This window comes from Pungitius pungitius, chromosome 16, assembly GCF_949316345.1.
Source record: "Pungitius pungitius chromosome 16, fPunPun2.1, whole genome shotgun sequence".
Taxonomy (NCBI): domain Eukaryota; kingdom Metazoa; phylum Chordata; class Actinopteri; order Perciformes; family Gasterosteidae; genus Pungitius; species Pungitius pungitius.
Genome location: NC_084915.1, coordinates 4,457,967 through 4,485,327, shown reverse-complemented (window position 1 = coordinate 4,485,327; position 27,361 = coordinate 4,457,967). Strand labels below are relative to the sequence as shown.

At 47.4% G+C, this 27,361-nt stretch overlaps 1 protein-coding gene across 5 annotated transcripts in view; it reads left to right on the top strand.

Moving 5' to 3' along the window:
• auts2a (activator of transcription and developmental regulator AUTS2 a) overlaps nucleotides 1–27,102 on the top strand; it is a 245,975-nt gene extending 218,873 nt beyond the window's left edge. For 2 of the 5 annotated variants that reach the window (XM_037466772.2, XM_037466777.2), the window contains 13 exons: nucleotides 16,201–16,771; nucleotides 17,776–18,059; nucleotides 18,994–19,244; nucleotides 20,180–20,224; nucleotides 21,364–21,459; nucleotides 21,557–21,628; nucleotides 21,994–22,023; nucleotides 22,492–22,563; nucleotides 22,795–22,936; nucleotides 23,658–23,738; nucleotides 23,823–23,906; nucleotides 24,158–24,404; nucleotides 24,555–27,102. In XM_037466772.2, coding sequence (XP_037322669.2) covers nucleotides 16,201–16,771; nucleotides 17,776–18,059; nucleotides 18,994–19,244; nucleotides 20,180–20,224; nucleotides 21,364–21,459; nucleotides 21,557–21,628; nucleotides 21,994–22,023; nucleotides 22,492–22,563; nucleotides 22,795–22,936; nucleotides 23,658–23,738; nucleotides 23,823–23,906; nucleotides 24,158–24,404; nucleotides 24,555–25,791 — 3,212 coding nt within the window. In that variant the 3' untranslated portion in view covers nucleotides 25,792–27,102. The remainder of the gene's footprint in view (nucleotides 1–16,200; nucleotides 16,772–17,775; nucleotides 18,060–18,993; nucleotides 19,245–20,179; nucleotides 20,225–21,363; nucleotides 21,460–21,556; nucleotides 21,629–21,993; nucleotides 22,024–22,491; nucleotides 22,564–22,794; nucleotides 22,937–23,657; nucleotides 23,739–23,822; nucleotides 23,907–24,157; nucleotides 24,405–24,554) is intronic. The other 3 variants (XM_062558016.1, XM_037466775.2, XM_062558015.1) reach the window with 3 other exon arrangements.
• The last annotated feature ends 259 nt before the right edge of the window (nucleotides 27,103–27,361 follow it).

Below are 27,361 nucleotides of genomic sequence, written 5' to 3'. Positions count from 1 at the left end.
CCCCCTTCCATGAAAGGACCTGACTGGGGAAACAGTAAACAAAATACGCTTTCTCTCTGCTGCATGATAGTCTACTCTCGTGGCCCCTATTCCCATTTGAATATCCCTCTTTTCTTCCATTTTACCATTGCCGCCTCCGCCTCCTTTCCTGCAATATGCTAATGCAGCCGCCATCGCTGAAGGCCAGTGAAGGAATGCAGGTGCAGGGAGAGCCAGGACCACTGGTATTTTTATGGAGGGTGCTGATGGGATTAAAAGAGTCTGGTGTGTTATTTTTTAAAGAGGGGATTACCATTGATCTAATGTAACCAAACCCCCAGCCCAAGCAACAGCACCGTCAGTCATGCTGAGAGAGGCTCGTTTGTGGGACGACGTGTGTCAATATTTGCACTAAAAGGCAGGTGCAAAAGGGCTCCGTTTGTTTGACTGTGCGTGTGCTCCTCTTGTTGAGACACACAAAGTGCTCGTTGGGCTGAGAAAGCCGAGATTGGCAAAAACAGCTCGACGGCTAATTCATTATATCATTGTATGTCCAAATGTATTGTGTTGTTTGGTGGAGGAGACAAAACGTATTTCCGATTCAGTGGGATTATTAGTAACATTAACATTGTGACGGATTGGGACAAAAGTCAGACACATGAGTATATCTTAAACCAACAGAGCACAGAGGACGCCATTGTAATTCATCTGCTGATGTGCAGCTTCGGTAATGAGTGACTGTTGGCTTTTATTCTCTGCAGCTAGACTGGGAATCAGCCCAGGGCAACCTGGGGTCTCTTTGAAGCCTCAGTGCTGGTCTCGCATCTTTTAATCTCACAGCCTTCTCGCCTACTCAATAATTACAGTGTATTTTTCCTGCTCCCTCAAAAGCCCTAATGTTTTTTCCTCACTCTCTGTCTTTCGGCCTGGGGCCTACACTGCATTTGAAAAAGAAAATCCAACTGATGAGAAAGTGCCTTTGGCGTCATCAGACGGTGATTAGTGTCCTGCCCCTCCTCGGTCGGCATCACCTCCACACCAGACAACCACAGCTGACGTGCAGCTTAAAGTCACCGCCACTCTCTGCTTGCCTTGGTGTTTTCCTTCCAGCTCACCGTGGGTTCAGTGTACCCAGGAATGGATTTCATTTACTAAGAGTCATTAAATGTTAGCTCTAATTACCGCGCTTGTCAATGTGCCCCGCAGGTGTCAGAGCCAGCTAACCTGATTCATTTGCTGTGCGAGAGAGTAAGCACCCTTCAAAAAGATGGTGGTGTAGTTCATCTTCCACCGGTGAAATAAACAGCTCTTCTGAAGTCTAAGCCGCTTGCAAGGCACCGTGGGCCGAGATCGGTAACAAAGCCATATTAAGACAGGGAGTGCTGTCCAGGGAGGGGATTGAAGTGCTGGGTTGCACAGATACTGGCGATAACAAACCAGCACAGCGTTTCACCACAAAGGCCTGCAGACAGATCTATCAAATGATTAAAGCAGTGTCCCAGGGCAGTAATATCTCCTCCCCCGGTTACATTCCCATCCTTTATGGAATTGTCAATCCACAAGCCGTGGCGGGGACTCAGCTGAGTCGTTGGGGAGCAGGTACTAACGATCGCTGTGCATTGTTTGGTGAGCTGGGCCCCAGCAGCAAGATTAGGATAAAGCATTTACAAAAGCTCGGTAGTGGCATTGATTTAAGAGTAGGTTTGAAAACGTTTTCATCTGTGAACTGTTCAGTGTGAGGAAGCTATTTAAAAAAGAAATGATGTTTTTGGACTAACACTGGAGAAATCGTAATCTCTCAGAGCATTTTGAATTGCTTTTTGATCACGGTGACATAAAAACCCTGGTCACAATTAGAAATAACTTGAGTAACAAGTGAGAGTAGTTTACGCTTGATGGAAATGTCAACCAACTGGGCCAGTTGTCAACTCTTTTCCAAAAGAAGCAGCTGGTAGCACGGCTCCAAAGGTTGCTGCTGTCGCAGTTGTCTGCAACCCCTGACAGACTGTCAGCGTTCAGGGCTCAAAATGCACGTGAAACGTGGTTGGGATGTAATGAGAATTTTATAAAACTGTTTTCGAAAAAGACCACCAATAGTGGAGATTTTCATCTGCTAGCTATGTTGGAGAAGCTAGTCCCTCGTAAGACATCTCCTGCAGCTGTGTACGATGTGAGAGAGAGTTCAGTGTGAGGGGATGAATTGAGTGTGCACCCACCCCCTCCCAAAAAAAAAGCCACAATACTGATATCATGCTTTACTGGAGTTAATGTGAAAATGAAGCAGTGCTACAGCGAGACCCGGGCCGACGCCAGCGTGAAGAGCGCCGCCGGTGAAGTGTGTCGGGCCTGAGTGCGTCTGTCACTGCGGGAGAGAGTAATGTGGAAGGGGGTAATTTGCAGTGCTGATGGCATTGTTTGAAAAAAAAAATAGAGAGGCAAAAGCGGAAGTGAACTTTTGTGGCAGATATCAGAGCTGAAGAGCTCCCTGGATTGTCATAGAGAGCTCTGCTGGCAGCTAAATTGCCTGTGAGCATATTACTGCTGTATGGGAGGCAGCTGAGGGCCCGTTTTTCTCTTTCCCTGGCTCATCCTCTCTGCCGGTGGCGCTGTGTGTACTCCCAGGCAGTGGGCCGCCACCTGCTATAATCTCAAGTGATATAGAGAGCAGCAATCATGCCACAAATCACCCAGGCAGCTTCCTAACTCGTTCAGTGGACTGGAGAGAGAAGGCTGGCCTTTCACAGCACCCGTGTTGGTTTACGGCCCCAGGCCTCCCCGCGCTGACCTCAGGCTGACCTCAGGCTGACCTCTGACGTCTGTGTGGGTTTGTGTGTCAATGAATCAGGGCGGCCTGTGAGACTCCTGATGCCCAGTGGAAAGATCACCTGGCTACCAGAGGCCTTTCCTGCATTCGGATGAGCCGGCGCAGTCAAGGGCTCCGCTCCCTGCCCTCCGGACATAACTTGGTGGTGTTGTTTTAGCTCAAACACAGGCTTGATTCAAATAAAAGTTTTACATTTAATAACCAGGCATGTTATGAGAAAGAAGACTGGGATCTGAAGGATTCAGGTCTGCATGATACATCAGTGAGGCAGACCCGAGGCGTTTCCCCAGTGATCCTTGCTTCTGTTTGGTACTCGACCCCCGCTAGGAGCCATCTAATGCATCTCGAAGGGAGTAAAGGGAAGCTCAATATCCTGAGCTGCACAGAGGGAAGGCCTGCCCCTTTCTTCCTCTCCATAGCTGTAACTACAGAAAGAGAGGCTGTATTTCATGACCATCAAAGGGGCCGCTCCAGCCATGCCTCATCTGCTGACACAGCCAAACAAAGGTTAACAAATCAAGGATAGCGCTGGCTGATTTACTGCCTCGCTGTCGCACACAATGGCCCGGCCCCAATGCCTACAGCTCACATTTACTGTGTCTGTGTGTAGGCAGAGATATATCGCAGCACTTATCACGTATTTCAGAATCATTAGATTCACTGAAGAGTCCTGGTCTGGGCAGCAAAGGGTTGGTTGTCTCGACTTCTGTTTTTTTTGTTTAACTATTTATGGCCAAGGAAGAGAACAATCAGAGCACTATGAATCCTTTTTGATAACCTTTTTATTTTTTTATTTTACCCATTCACCTGTTAAGGCCAAATATAAGAACGACAGAAGATAAGTGTGAATTAAATACTGAATGTACAGGTCTAATGTGGCCTAAAGAGGTTTGTTGACCGAGGGTCCGTTTCTAAGGAGACGATATGAATGGGTCTGTTGGTGCGCACACACACACACACACACACACACATACAGCAGTGCGGGCCAGTCGGCCATCCGCACAGAGAGGTCATTCAGAGTTTGTTCCCCAAGTCCCAAGGTTAGAGACTAAGTAAATCCATCCATCTTAATGCACTTATTTCAGCACCAGGAGAGCTGGAGGGAGACTGTGTAAACACAACGATATCCGACATGCCACGCTAAACCCAAAGAGCCTGGAACCCATCAGCCCCAAAATGAAAGGTCTACATCTCAAACACAAACATTTAAATGGGCTGCAGTCCAGAGATCAAAGTGAAAGGCATTCGTTTTCCTGCTGGCCCCCTCGAGTCTGCCACACGGAGATATGCTGCTGCTTAGCAGCCAGTCAGCGGTCAATGGGCAGCAACTGTATGCTGCACATGTGTGTACCTCACGCTCTCTGCATGTTTGTTTGGTAGGTCTAGGTAAGGTAGAAGGATTTTTAGGATTTTAATAAGAAATTGAGATGAGATTTTTGTCTTCTCTTTTTTTTTTTTTCTTCGATTTATCCCATTTTATTTGTCAACAAAATACATTTTCATCCTCAAATAAAGGTTTTTGGCTGAGCTGTAGAGTCTTGATAGAGGCATTAACCTAGGTCATTTCGATTGGAAGTGTTTTATAGCCACCGTGTCCTTGACATTTGTTGACGCCGGAGATGCTACCGAATCATGAATGGAGCTGTTGAAAGCACCAGTCTCCTCTTCCCAGGATAGTTTCACCCCCCCCCCCCCCCCGCCATCACCATCACCATCATCCACTGATGCAATGTGACATTAGCCACTCTCTTGACAACTTTGTAGCACTAACAGGGTCAAAAAAAGCACACAAACACCCACCACTTCTACAGCTCCAGCCATTCCCACTGCCCTTTTGGTGTTGTGGCCAACCATGCCGGTGTCAGTCTTTGGTCCCTCCGGTAGAGGTGACATTGCCAAAGAGGGAGAGAGAGAGAGCGAGCCTTAATGAGACCTCATTGTGGCTTAGTGGTGTCTGTGCCAAATAGTGCGTGGGCAGCACATGTGTATGTGTGTGTGTGTGTGTGCTATAATCCACTCTTCTGTCTGTCTTTTCTCTTCCCCCCCCCAGCCATTTCCACCTCGCCGCCTCTCCAAATCTGTGTTTTTAAGTCACCGCTGCTGCCTCATGATGTCATTGTAGCAAACTGATTTGGGTCCGGAATAACTTGAGGGCCCGTGTCCCAGAAATGGAGCATAGCAGCTTTGCAGGCACACGTTTTATGAAAGGAGATGGGATTAACACAGTGGATCAAATGTTTCTGTTCACTGTGAAACGATTCACCCCGGAGGTGTTGCTTTGAGCAGCATGAAGCAGGATTTGGTCTCTCTTTGAAAAAAGACGATTGAATGACAACCCAAAGTTTATAGAACCACCCATCTTGGATTATATGGTCATGAGGAGTGAATTAGACAAAACAATATAAAGGCCACCCACACTAAGAATTAGTTTGATTCTTCACACTTTTTTTGTCCTGCATCAAATAAATAGTCCCTGCTGCAGGAATCATGTATATAAACGCTTGGATTCAAACTGTGGTTTGACAACATCTGTTGGATTGATTTCTAAAAGGTCGAGAGAAGGATTCTTTCAGTTTCCCACTGGAAGTGCTCACCAGTAATGACCCTCGTCAGTACTGGTGAGGTGAAATCCTTTAAGAGACACAAAAAGCTGGGAGAGAGACAGAGCATGAGGACTCTGAGAAGGATTGATGATAGCAAGGCTTTAATTGCTCCCACAAGAAAAGAGGTTATCTTTTTTTCCTCTTTCTCACCCTTTCTGAGCCTCATAAATATGCAGGGAGGGGAAAAAAAGCCCAGATGAGCCGCAGGGCAGATTAGAGAGGACTATAGAGCAGGATCCCGGTTTGCTAGCACCAGTTTTCAGATCCCTTGCATGTGTTTCTGCTCTGAACACACACTGCCTGGCTTTCATTTGTCTCGCCCCATTTGCACAGGCTACTGACTGCTACCAGGAGAGCTGGGGAGTCGTATTGGGGCAGACAGACCTTAAGTGCAACATCGCCCCCTGGTGATGTGCACAACCTCAAGGCAGATAGGCCGCTTTCAACAGACAACATTTTCACTTGTCAAAGGGGGAAATAGTTAAGTGGATGATGGTTGAATTTCATTTAGCTTGCTTTAATGTCCTTGGATAGCACAGAGCCATCATTGTTGCTCTTAGTAACACCTGTGCTTACTACCAAGTCAAAATATCTGCCTTAAAAAAAGTCTATTGTGACTACTCAGTTGATAGCACAGAGGACGCGGTGCAGTTGTTGTGGGGGATGTGCACGTGTGTTTATAAAGTTGTATCTGTGTCTTGGAAATTAAATTTGAAAGAATGTGCAGTTGATATGGGGGAAAAAAAGTGTAACACAATGTTCCATTTCACTTATGTTCTTTGAAGCCTACCAAAACCCATCAATGTCCTTCGTACTGTCACCATCTGTTATGGATTAAACTTCCCTCCTGAAGGGGCGGTTTGATGTCGGGGTACCAGCATCCCCTCTTTAGTCCACGCGTCAGGTAAACACTGTTCTACAAAACCCAAATCCCAAAAGGGATTGCTTTGTCAAGACGAGAGCAAACGGGGCGTTGCTGGTTTTTGGATTGCACGTCTGGTTTAGCTCTGAGCACACTGAGACGGGGGCTCTGCTGGGCCATTTAGAGGCAAAGCTGGCAAGCCGTGTTTGCAAGCCTTTCCCCTAAACCCCCCCCCCGTGCGGTGTGGTGTTGTGATGTATGAATCCCTTGGCCATGCCTGACACTAGCAAGCCTGTCTGAGCTCATGTCTTCGCCGAGTAAGAGGCCGCGGACAGAGGCCGCATTGTTCGCCTAAAGTAACCCAAGCTCAGGGCGGCTGCTGTCCAAGGGGGGATATCAAGTTGTTCTCCCCCCCAAACGACACAATCCCAGCTTAAGCTCCAAGGCTTGACGAGGGAGCAGAGAGGCAGCTGACTGTTTGGACGACAGAGCAGTTCATATAAACGGCTCAGATCCCAAGCAGCCTCCCCTACACTAACCTTCCCTCGGCCAGCATTGCAGCGCCTCAGCCGTAGCTCATCGCCCCCAGAGCGTGCCAACAGCTCTCCGCACATTTGTGGTGTTATTTTGAAAAGCCTGTTGATGTGGCTGCGCTGAGGTTTCCTGAAAAATGAGGGCGCGAGCAGAGAGGGTGACAAATTAGGCCTGGTTACATCTCCTCGCTTCCCCTTTTGCGAGCGATGTGCATGTTTGGCACCACATTAGCAGACCACACACCGTTTACAGGATCGAGGGATGGAAGTAAGTGTGGAGAGGAGAGGCAGTCATTAACAGCTTTGTTTCTGCTGCTAATCCAACTACAGTGAAGCAGGTGTTATGGGGGCTATGAGACAGCACTTGACACGTATGAACTCACATGCACGGAGATCCATAGGCTGCTTTTGTAAGCCCGCTGAAGATTAAAGAAGCAAAAAAAAGGGCTACATGCAAATTGATTCACCAGATTTTGATTGAATTCCCTTTCCTTTTATACCGTTTTAGCACTTGGTGCAGGCTGCGTTGAATCAGATCTCTGCGAGCAGCCGGTGTGTACGTGTGAAAAAGCAGCCGGCCCCATTTGAAGGAGAGTGAAAGAGGCCTAGACTGATGGCTCTCTGGGGACAGATTTCTCCTTCCAGCTCTACATCACCGTGGTGTCAGTGTCTCAGCTCGGGCTGTCACTCTCCGTATTGCTGCGAGCCAGTTACTCGGATACCTCATGCCTTCTGGCTGAAGAGAGGGACAGAAGAATAGCTTTTTTTTTACAGTTTCACAATAGGTGAGCAGGGCATCAGCTCCCCTTGGCGCAATTGCAGAGACAAAATGAAAGGATAGAGGCATGGTTGTTTATCACCTCACGGGAGCCAGCTGTACAATTAACAGACACCCCAACTCCCGTTTGGGCTGGTTTGGTTCAGTCTGCTTAGCTGACAGATTTCATGGAGTACAAGCCAGCCGATTTAGGCAGGAGACATACAGTAGAGTTGCAGTGCATGCACCTCAACCAGTGGCATCGGACCTGTTGACTGGTAACGTTTGTGTGTGTGTTAGTGTGCGACAAGGTGTTTATGAGTGGGTTTGAGTTTTTATGAGCATGTGGTTGTAACTGAGACTTAAGCATGTTTGTTTGAAGTTTGTTGGCCCGACAGAGGATTCTCTATTGTTCCTGTGAGCTGCCACAGTGACTGACAGGAAACACATGTGGCAGCACCAGCCAGTATGTTTTGAAATACTTTCAGTATTCTGACATTCTGGTTGTTGCTCTATGGCTAATTTATTTTTCTTCCGGGTTAGGGGTTCAACACTTTTAGTTTATTTAACATTCCCAAGAGACCAAAAAGGTGACTGTATATTGTACTCATTACATTGCCTATGATGGGCGGCTGTATGTGGCACTGCAGGATGTAAGGCTGTGTCAATGTTGAATGGTAACCATTACATGCCAGTCTCAAGTCAGATCATATCTTGCTCAGCTTTGCAAAGTGCGTGCTCAGTTTTTATTAACAAAGGGGAGTCAATAGGCTGTAAATGTCGTATGCACGTAAGAAGAATCAGGGATTTTAATTCCTAAATATCTGTACTTTGTAAGATCTGAATACGCTATCATTCTTCCCAGCAAATACAATTCCACAAAGCAACATTTAGATGACGGATCATTGTCATGTCAAAATGTCTTTTTAAACCAGGACTTTACAAATACTTCCTTGTAAGACAAGGATGATCATTTTTATCAATTTGGACAAAGGAGAGGGAGAACAATCACTGGACAGGCACATACTTTGTGTGTATTATCAATGACTCTGGTTCAATGTGACACCGATCCGCGCCTGATGAGAGTTCCACTATGGCTTAACATGTCAGCAAGCGTCTCACTTTCCAGGCCATTCGTGGAACTTCTGACAGTCTGTCTGGGGGACAACTTCCACACAAAGGACCAACACCTACCGTTTGTCACTCGTCACTAGTTGAGACAGCAGGCCCTGGGAGAAGCCCCATCGGCTGGCTTACACACATGTGACATGTTTGAGGTCAGATGGCCCGGCTCGGTGTAGATTTACGCCGCTGTGATGGTGTGCGCTGACCAATTGCTGTGCACCGGTTGGATCCTCGTTACACGCTGGTGTTATTTCAAAGCCTCAGTGAGCCTGGGCATGACAGCCAAACCCGCAAACGATCTGTCAGCCACGGCCAGAGTGTCCCCCTGAGGGCTGCCCTGCACAGGGCCCTAGCAGGAGTAGTCTAGAACAGTTTCTCCCCACCCTCCCGTCCCCCCTTTATGCAGTTCACCTGTGCCAGCGTGCCCGTCATCGAGGCCCCGACTCATCTCTTCCTTCATTACGATCCCTCCAGCCTGAGCTCACACCCTCAGGGATATATTAAAATTAGGTCTCTGGAAACAGGACACCCTGCTGCCACTGATCCGAAGGGCCCCCAATACATCCTTATGTGCAAAGGCGGTGAGGGCGCTTTCTTTTTTAAGGGGGTGTGGGGACTGTTAGGTGGAAGATGTCCAAGCATTTAGGCAGGAGCTGTCGAAGGCAGCAGAGTTTCCACATGCTGGCGGGGTGAGACCAACCAGTAAAGAGTCATAAGAGGAGCAGGGGTAATCAGAGCCTTCGTGGGCGGTTGAGCGTCGTCACTGCAGCTCGCCGTTAGTAAATGGCTTCATTATGACGAGAGAGGAGGCCGTGCACATTGACTCAACCAGAGTATGACTGGAGCACGCATGGAGGCCAGCGAAGGTAGGAAGCCCTCTGAGCTATAGTGTAAACATGTAAGTGCTTGTTCCCAGCGGTCTGGCAGCTGTTCCTCGATGGCGTCGCATCTGTCAGAAGAGCTCGGAACATTCCGTGGCTTATCTGGCCCAATTACCCCCCCGATTGCTACCATTTCACGGAGGATCACTTCCCCTCTCAAGATAGAAGTCAGGGGTTTATGTCTCGGTTAGCTGCGAACACGTTGACATCACAGCATGTACATACACTATTTATATTTACCTACGCACTTGCTTTGACTTTATAGCTTGTTATACAAAATTCATAGACCAAATGAGACGGGCATGAAATATAGATTAAAAGTGGCATAACAGCTCTCTTCAGCCGCCTCCCACCTGCGTTTGGCCTTTTGCTCAATCACCGCTGGTTTGAGTTACTGTGAGGGGATACCAGCACGCTGTGGTGTTCTCACCCAAAAACTACACATGTCACGCTCTCGCAGCCAGAATAGTTTGGCCCGCTCACCTAACCCCCAACCCTGTCTTTATTTCTGTTTGGCTTCCCTCTCCCCTTCCCTGGGAGCCCCCGGGGAGTCTAGCACTATTATAAGAGCTCCAGTCCAAGACCCTCCACCCGGCAGGATGTCCAGACTGTGTAACCCAACACCCCTCTGGGCTTTAGCTTTAGAGAGCTGCTGACATGACGGAGCGTCAGGGAGGGCCAGCAAGGGAGCGTCCATCATTGTCAGGCCCCAGCGCCCTGAGTTCCCATCTGGGGCATGTCCAACATGCATGCCTGTGAGCTGTGAACTCATTGCTGTGAGGTGCTCTGACACTCAGGGGACATGGGAGGGTATCACTGTTACAGCTCTTAGAGCAGCTAATGCTGTTAAAGTCGTCAGGCCTGAAGAAGGGAATGATAAAGCGCTAGTAGACTGGAGATACTCTGGAGGCTACGGGATCACGGAGAGAGCTTCCCCTGCTGAGGTTACCCACACAAGAATTGAACTTCTTTGAGAACTGATTATCAGACCAAGTGCATGTCTCACCACTTCCATTCATAAACATTACCAACCATTTCCTCGACATGACTCCAGACTGAAAGTTACGTGAAGCTCCTGCAGATGGACTGTCTCCTCTTTGGGCACCAGAGAAGAATATTACAACATCTGGGATCTCAGAGAACCTTCCAGTTGCACGGATGTGGGAGTTGAGCACAGATGTCATCCACTAATGTGAACTCCAGGGTTTTACCACTGATTTCCCAGTGAGAGAATGCACTTCAGGATTACACACAGGTAGTTACTCTATTAACTCCATTACACTGTGCTGGTCACCCCTAAAAATCTGGCAATTTGCTGTAAAGAACGCATGGCAAGAAAAAAGGACGGGCGGCGTGGTATGTGTCGGCTTGATGGGTTTTCTGTGAGCACGTTTATTGTTCTCTTCTGTGTGGGATGAAGATCTGTTAAAGATGTCTGCCATTAATGCAACTGCAGGCTCCATTGAGAACAAATAAACAGCCTGGTCCCTCACCGAGGACAGGATATGCGATCTAAACAACTCCTGAGGTCAGAACCACTGTCAACACTTGCTGATCAATTTTCACTCTAATTTAGTTGTCAGAAAAATATGGAGATGGAAAACGACCAAGTGGTGTTTTCCGTCTAAATGGTTTGCAGACTAAGCCCTGAGGCAAATTGTGTTGAAAAACATTCTGCATAATTGGGGACAGTGAATATTTTGGAGGGAGATTTTATTTCACCAGCTTCTGAAAGCCCACCAAGTAGCTTTATCCTGATTGTAATGAATGTTTACCAAGACATACCAATGCAAGGCAACATTTTAAATGAGGACCACATATCCCCGTTCAGCAGTGTGGTCTTTAATTGATTCAACTTGAGCAAACACTCTGTCTCCCTGTGTTTGTTTTTCCGTTTTCTGAGGAGAAGCTGGGTGGTGATGTGCTCAGAGGAAAGAGGATCAAATAGAAAGAAAAGTTCCTTCTCCCAGCAACCTCACCATTGTTTACCTGCTGCGGGTGCAGGCCCACACGTCAGGACAAAATAAATCACTTTGTTGTGATTCACCAGCGTCTTGCTGCAATGCCTTCTTTCGGTATAAAAAAAAGTTGCCGGTGGAGGAGCGATGTGATCCGTTAGTGGTTTGGGCTTAATTCTGCTTACTGTTGCACAACAGGGAGCGAGATGGAGAATACCAGATGGAGAAAAAGACTTGGCAATGGCGACAGTGAATTAGTTTCCCTTTAAAGCTCTGTCAGTTGTGACGGACAGTCCTTGGCTTTGAAGTTGTCGTCGCTTCTCCTTAGAGAGTAAAAGGTTTTTTATATTTTTTGTTTCCCAGTGCCTACAGGCTACATTCTCATCCCCATTCATACCAGGCTAAATAACATGGTAGAGATTTGATTTAGCCTTGATTTGTCATTTTGTTAAATCCTCCAACACTTAATTTAACCTCACCTCTGCTTTTATGCTCTATGCTTGAACTTTGTTCCAAATAGAATAATCATCTCAAAAACGGATGCATAGCCATGGAATCAGGAACACTAATGTATGATACTTGGAACGCTTGCACCATCGTGAGGTTGATGTTTTTGTTTTCTAATAAATTGTCTTTTAGCTTTATCATTCACCTTCATTGACCTATTATTTCAGCTTTATGATTTGATCTAGATGTTCATGTTCCCCTCAGATTCACCTTATCTTTGACTTTTCATTTAGAATCCCATTTCATTCCAATTTTAATTACTGCACTACTATTATGTATTGTGTGTGACCAAATACCTCCATGACGTGACCATCAGCATTAACTCATTAACTTAACTCACTTTGTGTTTGGAAATGATAAATGGTAGAGTAATGGTATCCCACCTGCTATAGATCAGCATCTTAGCGACATTAGCATTTTAAACAAAGCAGCGTTCAGTACAGTCTCACAAGCCTCTAGCGTGTTGTTGCTCATCCCGTGGGTCTCTCGCCACTAGATGATAGCAGTAAAGGCTAGCGTAGCTGCATGACACTGCACAGCACAGCTCTGCAGAGGTTACCTGCCATTGCATCATAGGTGCGTGCCCCTGAGTCCATACTACCGAGCAGGCTTCTCCTCCCCCCTTCCCAACTTGTTTTGGGCATTATCGGTTTCTGTCTTTGCAACAGTTGTCTCTAGTTCAAAACACTCTGTTCACGGCCACCGATGTGTTGTGTGTGTGATACAAAACAAACATTAAATCGGCATCATCTTGTTCTTGATTTTTTTCCATTCCATTTATACCGTAATTTATGACATTGTCTGACAGCTGTGGTTACTTTAGCCGGATCTAGTAAAGGATTTAAAAACATGCAGTGTTTCTCATCAAAAGAGGAATAAAGTGAGAAAGCTGCTACTTCCATCTCTAGCTGCTTGGCATTTTTCTGGCTTGAATTAGCGCTGTTTTCTGGTAGTTTGGCCAGACAGCAGCCTCGTCTCTGAGGCTCTGGCATCGGTGTGTTTCAGAGCTCAGCGCTCTCTGCATTTCGCACAACCCTGGCGCGCACACAGCGGCCTCGGCTCAGCTGCCAGTCTCATGGCTCCTGCGATGTGTTAGGTCGTTGTTTCTGTGTGATTGAAGCTATGCAACCCCTGCCCGGATGAAATCCAATATATGAGTGTGAGGGCTTAGAATGCCATAGAAGCACTATTTTGGGAGGGATGAGATGGAAGGGGTGATGCCAAGGGGCGGAGGCTTGGGATGTCACACAGGTCTTAACAGCCATACATTTGTCAGGATGTCTCCAGGCCCAGTTGTAGGCTGTAATATCCACCCACGCACGTGAGAGAGAGAGAGAGAGATTATCAAAGTGGTTTTGGCGCAAGTTGGACGCTAATGTATATTTAAAAAGGGCAAGTGCCTGCCTGCTAGCTGCGCTTTTTGAAAGATGATGTTCTTGGCGGTTGGTTGTTAATCATTTATATGGGGCAAGGCTTTATCCAGGGAATGCAATTAAACATATTATGCTAATTAAATCCCCTTATGTTCTGCAGTAATGACCTAACATCATATTTAACTTCCTAATGTTCTGCATCTCACAAAAACAGACCTCCTCTCCCTCCCTCTGTGGGAGGCTGTACCAATCGAGATACCTTCCTGATGAAGGACCATTAACCAACCAATGCACAGTCCTCTTAACCTTACAGGCTGTGATAAGCAACACATACAAAAATGTGAACAAGTACAGACTCCATAACTTGTCTGGAGGCAGTGTTCAAATTGTCCTGAGTATTCCTCATATTGTTATTTTTACTGGTATTTTTCATTTATCACATTATACTAGATCTTTCAGTCTGTTGAGTACGTGCTGCTCTGTATCTTCAACGACATGTGTGAACAGAAGGCGATGGCTCAGCCCAACTTAATGAGTTATCCCCCTAAGCCCCTGGCGGGGTCCCCTGACATCCAGCCTTAATGAATGGCTTTCCTGCTCATTCACACACACGCACACACAGCTGACCTCCACAAAGACCTCCTGTACCCCCTTCACCTCTTAAATCCGTCCTTTTCCTAACCAGTGAGGCCCTCATTCTCCGCTGCAATGCTCCAGCGAGAATCGTGCACTAGTTAGAAGCCGCAATACTACTGAAACGCCGAGAAACAGCCGGGCTCTGCGTTCTGAGTAACCCAAGCGGGAATTGCGCTTATTTGTTTCCAGGGATAAAGAAGACTGGCAAATTAACCCTCGCGGGAGGGACGCTGGCGTATACACTCCTCTTGTCTCCTTCCCAGCTCCTCGCGGCCCTGGAGTCTTCATTATGACCAGAATAGACACCCTTTTTTTTGCGTGTTAGCACATTCTCAAAAACAAGCCGTGGACCCCAGGGACTGAGAGGTACAGCGGGAGAATTGAGAAGTGGGAATTTCCCCTCTCCCGTCGGCTGGGGTGAAGCTGTTTGAGCAGCAGTCTCTCCCAGCAATAGCATTTGTAAGTGGAGAAGATTGACAGGGGTGAGGGGGATGGATTTAAGGGTTTTCCTGTTCAGGGATGCGTTGTGTTTGCAGACCACCTGAAGGTTTCTCCCTGTAAGGATCACTTCACTTTGAAACTGACGGCTCTCTGCATCATGTAGGAAGCTCCGTTATCTATGCTTGTCCAAAGTCGGCTAACAGAGGCTGTTATGAAAACACTTCAGCCTGGCAAAGGAAGTCTTTTGTCTCCTGACAGGCTGACAGATGTCCCTGTAAGCTCTCCCATACAGGGCAGGACTCAATAGCTGTTGTTGTAGATATTGATTGCGATTTTGCGCCAGGAATGACCTCTCCTGACCCTAAACTACAATATCACATGCACGAGGGGATTGCTAATACCTCGCTTTGCATTGTAATGCTAATGGGGAAAGGTTCTGGCAGGGCCCCGTTGGCTCAGCTTGCTCCCGGTGGGGTTGGTCTGCAGGGGATCATGTGTCAGAGAGATGGCAGCCCACTGTGACAGGCGGCACCTCTTGAGTGCAACCTAGAATAACTAGTTCCCATCTACACCTCTTTGGCAGGTAAAGGATTTAACTAGCTCCTGGCCCTGAACCCCCTCTGGGCTCCGAGAGAGTTAATTACAGTTTATGTATGCACTGTCATCCCCCATGAGCCTCTTTCCCTCTGGAGCAGCCAAGCTGACTGCTGATGTCTGAGCACTTTGTTCTGTAGGAGAAAGTCCCTGCTGGATGCAGCGTATTAGCTATTGTTCTGTGGGACTTCAACATGTTTTTTGCTGTTATTATTCATTCGGTGGATTCGTTAACAGTTCCCAACACAGCCTTAAATGGTAAATCATTTCTGTTTTTGCTATTTACTGAAATTCCATAAAATGAATCCTCCCCTTGTCAGACAATAAGATAAATGCCCCCCGGCGTGCAGCGTCCTTGCAACAATGCAATATAATATAGCAGCCATCACTCTATATTCAATAGACGAATATTATATTTTAATTACTGTGTTGGGATTAAGGAAATAAAAGAAGAAAGTTGGTTATGAAATATCTGCTACTATGCAAATGTCCATGCAAACTTGTATCCAGCTTCTATACCCAATCGATCACAGCTGTTCCAGTGAGTAGCAGGTATATGCTGAAATCCCTGAGGAACAAATTGGACCAGAATACATTTAATTTGTCCAGCAAATTGAAGTTCTTTCATCCAGGGAGGAAAAAAAAGAAGATGAAGCTACAACCTTGAAATGAAGGCGACTTTGTTTTGTGTACGATAAAAACTGATTCAGCCTGAACCAGAAACACACATTTCAGCTGTGTAATTTGTCCCCAGGGACCATGTTAAAGGCTGCATGAAAGGGCTCAGGAATTGTTGCGTGTGCTGGCACAGCTGCAAACCCCGGAAGGGTGTGTCAGTAGGAGGAGTAGGAAAAGATGTGTGTCAGTTAGTCAGCTCAAAGCACAACGCACCAAGCACAGCAGTAGAGATAGCAGTTATAACGACCATGGTCTACAGAAGGCCTGCAGCTCACACACACACACACACACAACTCCTCTGTGAGAGCTGGGAATGCACACATAGCTAAGCATCTCTGCTTGGTGTATGCTAACTGAAATCCACAATGCAGTTGGGTGTCAGTAAAATTGCATGTGTGAATGGAGCAGCAGCTTTGAAAGTGACGTTTTTCTCTTTCTGTTGTACCCAGTTCCAGAGTTTGGCATCAGTGTGCTCTCCACCAATGGCAGCCAGGAGCCTCACGGGCCAGGCCTCTTCCAGGTGTCTGGCCTAGAGCGCAGTCAGGAAAGGAGCCAGGAGACCTGCAGGGACCCCCAATCCTCTGCCTCCAGCCCCCACAGGCAGCTTCGCCCCCCCCAAGCCCTCCCCCTGCCCCAAGCTCACCACCATCCGTCCGTCCCCCGGCCCCTGTTGCCGAAACGGACTCAGACAAACGGCCCTACCCAGGTTCTGACCTCTGCAAACCTGCCGCCACACTCAGAGGCTCTCCCTAGGCCTCGGACACCCGCAGCCCTGCCTCTCGCCCAGGGCCAAGAGCCCTCACCGCCCCCCCCTCCCCGGCCACAGCACCAGCCCGAACTGCTGGCGCACCCCCGGCCTGCACCGACGCCCACCCTCCACCCAAACCCGCCATCGCCTGCCCTCCCCAACCATCACCCTCACCAGCAGCACCCCAGCCAGGCCGGGCCCCACCGGCCCCCATCACGCTGCCACCCCCGGCCCCTTTCCGCCTACAACGGCCTCAGTCTCAACGGTCACAGGTAAGGCTGATAACACACTTCACGTCTCGCGTGTGCTTTGATGCAGCGCCTCCATATTCCCATACAGTATTCCCAAATACTAAAGTACCTCGTGAGCTGGAAGTCTGCATGATGCCGGGTCAGTAGCACTGATTGTAAACGACGGAATAAAAGGGCTGTACTCCACCCTGAGTGCAACATAGTACAACATCCGCAGGAGAGAAGTACAAGCGCAGGTATTCGTCGCGGTGAAATATGAAACACTTCATATTGCTGATTGCTCAAACAATCCTGTTTTATTGGAAATAACAATAGTAGAGCTGTTGTCGGCCTGTTGAGAGGCACCGAGCCCTATGAAGCTCTCCCCATTGAGTTAAGACTCCAGGATTGCTCCTTCAGAAACCACTCTGTCCCAACAGCAGCTCTGCCTTGCAGACTCTGAGGACTTGGCTCCGGCCTTCCCTGCGCTGCCAGTCTGCCAGTGCGCCAACAGGGCCTGGCACCCACTGTGAATAATCCGGGGGCCCACAGCAGAGAGCGGCCACTGCGGAGGAGCTTTTCGGGCTTGGCGCGGAGAGCCGTGGAAACGCAAGCTCTGTGACTGGCCCCCAGGGAAAACACACAGCACAAAAGACTGTTTGCTCACACACGCATACACGTCCTCCCTCGCTCTCATCCCATTTCCGATGCACATGTTCCCTACCTGGCTCAGGAGGAAATGCCTTAACAGACCGTTCAAAGACACGCACATTCTGTTATGCCTGCCAGCGGTGGTTTATTTGCATCCGAAGGGGGTTGTGAATGTGGCGTTTTCGCGGATCATGTTTGCCCTGGATTCTGTGAAGCGCAAGGGAGAGGCAGGGAGGCGTTTGTAAATGGGTGACAGTCGATGTGTGAAAACACTGTGCGGGGAATTGAGCGTCGTAGCAGATGGAGACGAGGGGATGCAGAGGAACAAGTGTTAATTTTGACTGATCACGCCTGACTTGACCTGGCTCCTTTCTCCGTCTTTCTCTTTCCAACAGCAGCAGGAGCAGCACCCCGGGCTCCAAGCCCCACGGGCTCCCTGCTCCCTCTTTGCACCTCCCCCACCACCCACCTCCTCCAGCGGCAGCAGCCCCCGCCTTCCCGCTGCCCTTGGCGGCTAACCAGAGCACCCCCCACAGCTTCCCCTCTGCCTTGCAGTCCTCGCCGCATCCACATCACCCCAATATGTTCGCTCCTCCAGCGGCCTTGCCTCCACCACCACCACTTACGTCTAACACGCTGCCAGTACCCGGACATCCTGCTGCTGGAAGTGCCTACTCAGGTAAGCAACACGAGCTGCTTCCAAACATCCCCACATTGCCCCCAAGTGATGTGGCGGAGGATAGCACATTCAGCTGGCAATAAACAACACACAGTAGACTCTTATTTAGCCACGTGTTGTATCCATTTGCCTGTCCAAATGTTCTCCATGCCAGCGGTTTGTAGTCGTGACGACAGCTCACACTCTTTCAGTCACGCTGGGATTCTCTACACCCCGCTGATACCCACCAGCAGGTCAGGCCACACTGACGTTACGTGACCCTTTGCGCATTTGCACGCAATGCCGTCGAGCTAAATGTCAGGTTCAGTGAAGGACTAGAGGGAGTGGGGGGCTCACCTTAAAAAAATCAATTTGGTCAATACGGAACAGAGCGCGCTAGATTTAGTTCAAAAGATACTAATGACATTTTTATATAGAGAAAATTCCACCCGAACCCCCAGCCCAATAAATCTTCAAATAAATGCAGAGAAAATATTGTAGTAAGTCACTGTGGAATAGGACGGATAAGGTTACCCTGGAGCAGAATTAATCTCTCAAGGCGCGTTTTGTTGAATTTAGAAGAAAAGCCAGCAATCACATGAAATATTTTCTCTCTCTGCAGGCAGTGCAGAGGTTATTAGAACAACAGCTGTTGTGGTCTCAGAGGACCTGTAGTCTATCAAATCACACCCAGAAACCATTTTCAGCAGTGCAACACTTACGTTTACAATGACATGCTGATAATCACAGCCAATTCAAGGTTCCCTTTATTTGATAGCTTTGACGTGGAGGTGACAGATTTAGCCCCTTACATTGGAGTCCGGGACCCTCCTATGTGTCTCTGAGGGGAACCAGCGATTAATTAATAGATATTATAGACACTTAATAAGATATTAAATGTTTTTGTTTCATAGAGCCTCCCAAACACAGTCCTAATCCTCCCCCCCTTCTGCAGAGCAAGACCTTCTGCGCCAGGAGCTCAACACCCGTTTCCTGGCCTCCCAGAACGCCGACCGTGGCGCCTCGCTGGGCCCCCCGCCCTACCTGCGCACAGAGTTCCACCAGCACCAGCATCAGCATCAGCACCAGCACCAGCATCAGCACCAACACACCCACCAGCACACCCATCAGCACACCTTCACGCCCTTCCCCCACGCCATCATGCCCACCCCGGCACCGCCCATGGTGCGTACCCCTGCCAGAAATGTGAGGATAAGTAAAACACACCTTTTGGGATGGTGGGGCTGGAGAGGGTCAAATGTTGTCTCAGTGTTCTACATGTGTACGTGTGGAGAGCTGTACCTTGTGGTTTTGAGAGTTAAGATTTTACACGACATGTGTGTAAGCAGCACGCTTTAGCCTCAGGGTTTCTGTGGCTGCCTTTGGATGATGACCATATGTGTCAGTCATGTATAATCATGCCTTTGGTTTCCCAGAAAGCCTTTCTAGTGTTTTCTCTGGCGTACTCTGCAACTCCAGACTTGAGTCACCGTTATTTTCTAAATTGGCAATAACTTGCCCGAAGCATGTTAACTTCTGAGCCAGCGTTCAGAGCATAATACACTTAATTCATTCTGAATTTAATGACATCATTTTAGTCCTGTTTGGGGGTTTTCATTACTGGCAAATGTTTTGCATTAAGGAGCCCCAGTGCTTGTTGGGAAAGACCACAGGCAATGGGCGGCTAGACCTAAAACGCACACAAACACACTCACACATTCATAATGGTCTGGCCCATAGAGGGTTCCCTTGGCTCTGATGATACCTCAAAGGCAGCACAGTGAGGCCTCTGACAGCTAATGAGGCCATAAAAAGGCTCTTTATGGCTGCAGTGTTTAGTCTTGACTGGGGAAATGTTCGTCCTGAGACTTTGCTGCACCACTAAAGGGAGACCAAATGAAAAAAAAGGTTGTCACGTGATCAGGAAAAGGGCAGGAAGACAGATTTGTTTGGAAAAGCTGTAATACTTTGTATCTCAGTTCACATTTTAGATCTTGAATCATAATATCAATCTCTAATTGGGTTTTTAGTCCTAAAATACAATGTGATGCATTTTGCACACTGTTACGGGTTCTTGTTATGTTTTGTGTTCTGTGTTTTCTCTGCAGCCTTGTGATTGAACTGTTTTATCTCTCCTACAGTTTGAAAAATACCCAACTAAAGTGGACCCCTTCTACAGACACAGTGTGAGTTTACCTACCGCTTAATGTGCTGCTTTCCCACTATGCCATTTCATCCCATGCAAGTAGGAGTTAGAGCTCTGTGCGTAGGTGTGTAATCAAGACCTCTTAAAGAACACTGTAAGCATCCGAGCCGTACCATCTCACCCTTTATCCCCGACATATGTTGTGCTTAATGAAAGCGTTCTGGATTCCTCGATATCTGAGCACAAGGCTAAAATGATGTGGCATAGACATTAGTAGAGAGAGACAGTGGCTGCATACACAGTCGACTGCATTATTGCCAGGCAAATATGATGTCTTTGTTTGGCCTGGTTGCATTTGTGTTTGCCTGCTAACTTATCACTCGCCAGAGTTGACTTATTGGAAACAATGGTCCCCGCTCTTCTACCATGTTTGCTCAAGCCTCCATACACATGCTGTGTGTGCCTTCAAACGTTTGCTTTCTCTTCAACCCGAGCCTTGAGGAAGATTTTAATATCTGAAAAATCCCCCCTTTTTATTCCGACCAACCCCGGGCCAAATAGATGTAGTGGAATGTTGTTACTTTGTTTGCTTCAAGTGCTTCATTTCAGATTTTTAATATTTCCTCGCCGTTATCATGATAGCAGCAAATACCCTGAAGCCATTTCCTCGCTGTATAACATACTGACATCTTAAAACGTAATGCACAAAGATAAACAGATTGCATTAAAAACCTCACAGCATCTCCCCGAGCGCTTCTAATAATAACTCATCCCAGCATCCCGAGTTTAAATAATTCTGTTCCATCCATAATTAAAGAAATGCAAGTTCAGAGACATGAAAAACATTCTCTAAATGTTAATTTATTGACAAGAAAACGTAGCTTGAGTGAGTGGTTAATTACCAGTGGTTTCTCCACAGGATAGTTTCACGGAAGCCTTGAGCACGTTTGGTATACAAGGATTTTTGCTTGTATTACAACATTCTATTTTTCACATTAAAGTAGGATTTTCTCCTTATTTAAATCCACCAAGAATAAGCAGGAAATATGAAACATGAATGCAATCATTTGCAACTTTCCACATCCAAGCAGTTTTGGAAAAAATATTCATCAGCTACTGTCACATCACTGCTGTCCTGCATTCACCTAACGGACCAACCTCCCTCTTCTCCCCCCTCAGCTGTTTCACTCCTACCCACCGGCCATGTCTGGCCTCCCGCCCGTCATCCCCCCGACCGGGCCTTTCGGCTCGCTGCAGGGCGCCTTCCAGCCCAAGGTAAGACACACATGTTCTTGCTCTCTCACACACACACACATAAACTCAATCTAGGAGATATTTACAGAGATTCTTGTTTTCCATCTGTGCTCTCTAGACCTCTAATCCACTTGATGGAACAACAAGACAAGGAGGCATCCCACACACATTCTTACAGAAGGACCCCAGGGTAAGAGCACACATTACACAATACTTGCAATGTAGGGATAACCTTTTGGTCTTCTGGATGTGTTGCATAAGTATTTGAGTCATCAAAAAAAGGCTTTTAACACCTAGTAATTAATTTTAAGGACTTCATATGCTTTGGTTTATGGATAGCTCGGTCTGCCCTGTTGGTCGGTATTGATTTATTTGTATCCCATGTATTTGGTCCCACAGGAATACCAATGTTTTAATTACTTGTGAAATGCTTAATTTAAAAGGGACATTTTTACATTTTAATTTGGTTTATAATGGATGCCACACACTGAGACTAGTTAGAAGCAATTTGATTGACAGCAAAATAACTCAACTCCCTTTCATTCCCCCCTGTAGCTAACGGATCCATTCCGGCCCGTTCTCAGGGTGAGTGCTAATCGCCTGCAGTGTTTCAGTCTCCTGCACCCTGACGCACACACACAAGTACAGCAATGCTGCCTTAAAGGGTTTTGCTAATAGAACAATTTAATTAAAAGAGCACTTTTAGTCTATGCTACAACGAAGCGAATGTGAAAATGCTATTGATAGACTTTGCTTAAATGTAGACATGCATTGAAAAGCTATCACAGTCATCTTCTGGTGACGTAATGGTATCAGATAGGTATGCATTGTTCATATCATTGTCGTGTTACATGAGGATAATTGCCACTGTAGCACTATATCCATTAAATATGGGTCTGATAACCTTGAACAAGAGACATGATTGATGTAAAGAAAGATAACAACGGAATATATTAAAAAATTGGGCACCTACCACACAATTACCTATTTAATATGTAAGTTAGTAGCAGTAATGTCCTCTTTTTCCTGATAGTTTTTGTCTTGTATCCATAGAAACCAGGGAAGTGGTGCGCCATGCATGTCCATATCGCTTGGCAGATATACCACCACCAACAGAAAGTGAAGGTGAGGACTCATCTGATTCCTCCCTCTGCTAACAGTGGGAAGATAATACGTGCTTATTTATGATTGTTTTGGTCATTCACTAAAAAAATAAAATAGAGCCAACATTTGTGTCTGAATTAAATGTAAGGCTAAGTGATTTCACAATGTGTTAAGTTAATGAAACCATCATCAGTCTTTGTCGTGTAAAGGGGTTTTACATGTGTTCCTCTCCATCGATCTGCCGCCTTCTAGCAGCAGATGCAGGTCGACCCTCACAAGTTAGACTTTGGCCTGAAACCGGACTTTCTGAGTCGACCTCCGGGCCCGAGCCTCTTCGGTGGAATCCATCACCCCAACGACTTGGCGCGGCCCGCCACGCTCTTCTCCGCCGCCGGTGAGTTTGATCGATGATTAATAATGATACAGCCGGTCATTTCTCTCCATTGCTTATGTTATTGTTACAGAGTTAAGTGTTTCCCCCTACCATTATAACTGGGGGCAGCCCCCCAACCCAGAAGTTGTAAACTTAGGGGAAACACTGGAGTTAAGCAGAGACAGCGATAAACCATTTGTCCCCATAATCAAAATAATAAAGATCATTAGGGATTTCAACTAAGCATGTGTTTCTGGAAATAACAACCAGCTCTTGTGTTGTGAGGACACATACTGTGTTTCATCACTGCAGTGCATCGTCCTTAATAGTATTTCTCACATTAGATTCAAGAGGAAACTATTATTCATGTTTTCTTCCAGCTGTTGGCTGCTGAACTTCCTGTCAAAGACTAAGCTTAGCAGTGAAACTCAATGATGCAACAGGCTGCAATGCCGGGTACCAGCCAAAATCTTGCTGCTGGTTTGGATAAAAACTGTGATTATGGATCTTAACATAATGACAGAAATCTATTGAACTGGACATTTTACAGTTAAAGAACCACCTTGTTAGCGCCATCTAGTGGACAACATATTTAAACTGTCTTGTTTCTGAATTAGTTTTGTAATTTGTCTATCAGGCTCTAGTTGTTTTAGATAGTAAAGTAAATAATAATTTGATGTCCGTGTCACACCATCAATCCCAACCCGAGTGACGTTTCTGTGATGCCTGTCTCCCTCCTCAGGTCCCACACACCCATCAGCAGGTCCTTTCGGTCATCCACCCCACCATCCCGGAAACTTCCTCGCCCAAGCATCTCACTTAGGTACCCTCAAATCCAGTTCTTGTCAGTCTCGATGTGAAATAGATGTGATTGGATTACTGGTAACATGTGGTGTCTCCCCCCCAGAACCTTTTGGTAGGCCTGCATCGTTTGGCGGACTGGGAACCCTCAGTTCATCAGCCTTCGGGGGACTGGGCAATCCAGCACTAAGTGAGTTTTAAACTCACAAAGGATGTTCTTGGTTACCATGGTTACCATACAATCACCGTCAGGACTGCCAAACAATTTCTCCTTTCAAGCTTTCTATTGTTGTAATGTTTTTGCTATAGCAATTCAAGTAGAGTTATTGCTGCTAATGCTCCATTTACCAGCAGTATAATTTGAACGTTGATATCCCCCCCCCCAGCAAATTGTTGAGATACGCATTTAACTTGCGTCCTGCCGTGTTTTTCCACGTGTTGAATCCCTAACAGCGGCCAATGCAATGTTTGGCCACAAAGATGGCCCCAACGCACAGCAGCACTTCGGCAGCAACAGCGGCCACCAGGAGCCGTGGAACCGCCTGCACCGCACGCCGCCCTCCTTCCCCACGCCGCCACCCTGGCTGAAGCCCGGAGACTCTGAGAGGAGCGCCTCAGCCAGCTCGCACGAGCGGGACCGAGACTCTGACAAACGGGACCCGCTGGTCAGTAAAGACAACAAAGACAGGTGGGTGATGCCAAATGTGACTTCTCTAGCCCGAGAACCATAAAAAGGCATTATTATTCATTATTTTAGTTGTTTTGCTTTTTATATGAATTATGAATATAAGAGGGCTAATTTACTGTAAATGATGGAGGGACTTTCTTGTGCTTATAGGGACTCTGTAGAAAAGCGCCATTCAAGCCATCCGTCCCCAGTCCCTGTCAACCCCATCAGCCTCCTGGGCCACACCCGGCCTCCTGAGCACCACAGGAACCACCTGGCCCCGGCTTCTGGAGAGCCTCAGAGGGACAAGGAGAAGGCCAAGGACAGGGAGAGGGAGCACTCAGACTCCTGGAAAGACAACGGCACGGATGACCATAAGCTCAAAGACAACCAGCACAGCGACAAGGATGCACCCGTCATCCACGATGGCCGAGTGTCAGAGGACAAAGTGTCTAATAGGGGGACGCCATCGCCCTACATCCGTCAGACCAGCCTTGAACGTCCCAACGGCGGGCTGAGCAGGGAGGTCCCAGAGAAAAAGGGAGAGCTTCAATACGAGCACCAGAAGAAGAACAGCGAGGTGAAGGTGAAGGAAGAGCGGAAGGAAGAGCAGGATGGAGCCATAGAGCGGGCTAGTGAGCACCCCACACAGGCACCCTCCACGCCGAACCTCCACCCTCCCTCCTCCATGCCGATGCCTATGAGCATGGCTGGCGTTCACCCCATGAACAGCATCAGTGGTCTGGAGAGAACTCGAATGGTGGCGCCCTTCATGGGCATCAGCCCCATCCCCGGGGCGGACAGGTTCCCTTACCCCGCCTTCCACTGGGACCCAATGAGGGACCCCTACAGGGGCCTGGACATTCACAGACGGGACCCTTTGACCAGGGACCTGTTGCTAAGGAATGACCCTCTGCACCGGCTGGCGGCGCCTCGCCTCTACGAGGCGGAGCGCTCCTACAGGGACCGTGAGCCTCACGACTTTAATCGCGACCACATCCACCCGCTGGCCCTGGAGCAGAGGAGGGAGCAGGAGCGTGCCCATATGGAGGAGCGCGAGCGACTCAACATGCTCAGAGAGGACTACGAGCACGGGCGCCTCCACCCGGCAATGCACCATCCTGCCCTTGACGGACACCTACCACACCCGCCCCCGGGCCTCATGGCCCCTGGACTCCCAGGCATGCACTACTCCAGGGTGAGCCCCTCGGCCGCCGCGGCTGCTGCTGCCGCCGCCGCCGCCCACCAGAACGGCATGCTGAACAAAACACCACCCACCGCATCCCTGAGTGCCCCGCCCCCTCTCATCCCCACGCTGGGTGCCCGGCCAGGCTCCCCCAGACGGACTACTCCCCTGGCCTCAGATATCAGAGACAGACCGGCTCACAAAGACATCGAGGCACGGTGAGCCGCGGCGGACTCAGTGACTCTGTGCCTCGCACCAAGCAAGACTGTAACATAGCTGTGAATAACTTATGTGGGCAGAGAAATGCCCTCACAATGAATTGTTTTTGTAAAAAACGACAAAGAGACGATTACCGTGGAAAAAAAAGAATTCAAGGATTTTCCTTGCGGTTTGCTGCAGCTTTTTGTGTGCATTCTTTCTCCTGTTTGGCAAAGTGACGCACGATGAGAATGAGCGGTTTTGGAATGTACAGGAACTTTATCACTGACAGACAGCAGTGTGTAGATAATGTGTACAGCGGCTCTGCTAACTCTGTGTGGACTAAAAATCACGGTACAAATATGCAAACGGATGTTTTGAAAGCTTTACTTTGAACACATGTAAATAGAGGAGTATTCCAGCAGTGATTCAGAATGTGCTTTTTGCTATTTCCTTTCTGTTTCTTTAAGTGGACGCTGCTGATTAGCATTGTACCAGAGGACCCCATGTTCAACTATGCAACAAATGTCTCGGCTCCCTTTCTGAAAGCTGGCCTTCTCACCACTGACCGCGTAACAAGAGACGGACAGAAGCTGTATTCTCTCCACTACTCAGACACAAGCTTTAACCGAACCATGCAGATGTTGTAGGTCGCAATTTAGATTAAACGAAAAACAGGAGGTATTTTCTCTTAAATATGATCAATTGTACTGACAATCCAAAAACACACTTGAAGAAGGAATTGTATTTGAAAGATTTGCAATGTCTAAGACAAGCAGCACAAATGTCCACTCTTCCTTCTCTCAGTTCCGACCTGCCTAGTTCTGGGGAGAATGCAGCACATTTAACACCATGACAGCACATTATCCCCACTTAAGGAGTGTAAAGTACACGTTTTGGAAATATGTTCTGTTGGTCACCTAGTAATTAAAGTGATTTCCTGAGTTGTTGTCCCTACAAAATCAAAAGACAAAAAAGTTTAAAGTTTAAACTACGAACAGTTTGTTTCTAATGAGCAGAGATCTATTTTAGTAGTTCACTGAAGGTTTAGTTGTGCGCTTCAAACTTGATATCATGTCGTGCAGTGTTTTTTAATCCCACATTAAAATGTCCACCAGAGCCATAGTGGTTAGTCAATGCGTATTGCAAAAAGATTGTTAAAGGAGATTTTTTTTTCTTTTGCCGTTAACCATGTACAGGGAAAAAGGTGAAGTCTTTCTAGATCATGTACAAAAATGAAAAAAATGAAGCGACTGAATCTTCAGCATGCTCTTCATTTAAACTTGTGTTATGTAAATTGTGCCATGTTATTAAAAAATGTGTACTAATCCTGTCTATGGGGCTTTTATTCCTACTGAGGTCTGAGGTCAATAAACATGATGACTTTCTGCATTTGACCCCCGATGAGGATAAACTACCTTTTGCACCACTTTGTATGTTTATATAAAATAAAAAATGCTCCTAATAATGTACTTCAAAAGAAATGCTTTTGTTAGTCACCTCCAATAATGTTGGGTTTCATCTGAAGCAGGACTCGTTTCTAACATCTCTGCTGCACCAGTGAGGGGCCGACCTACTAGAAATAGCTTGGTAA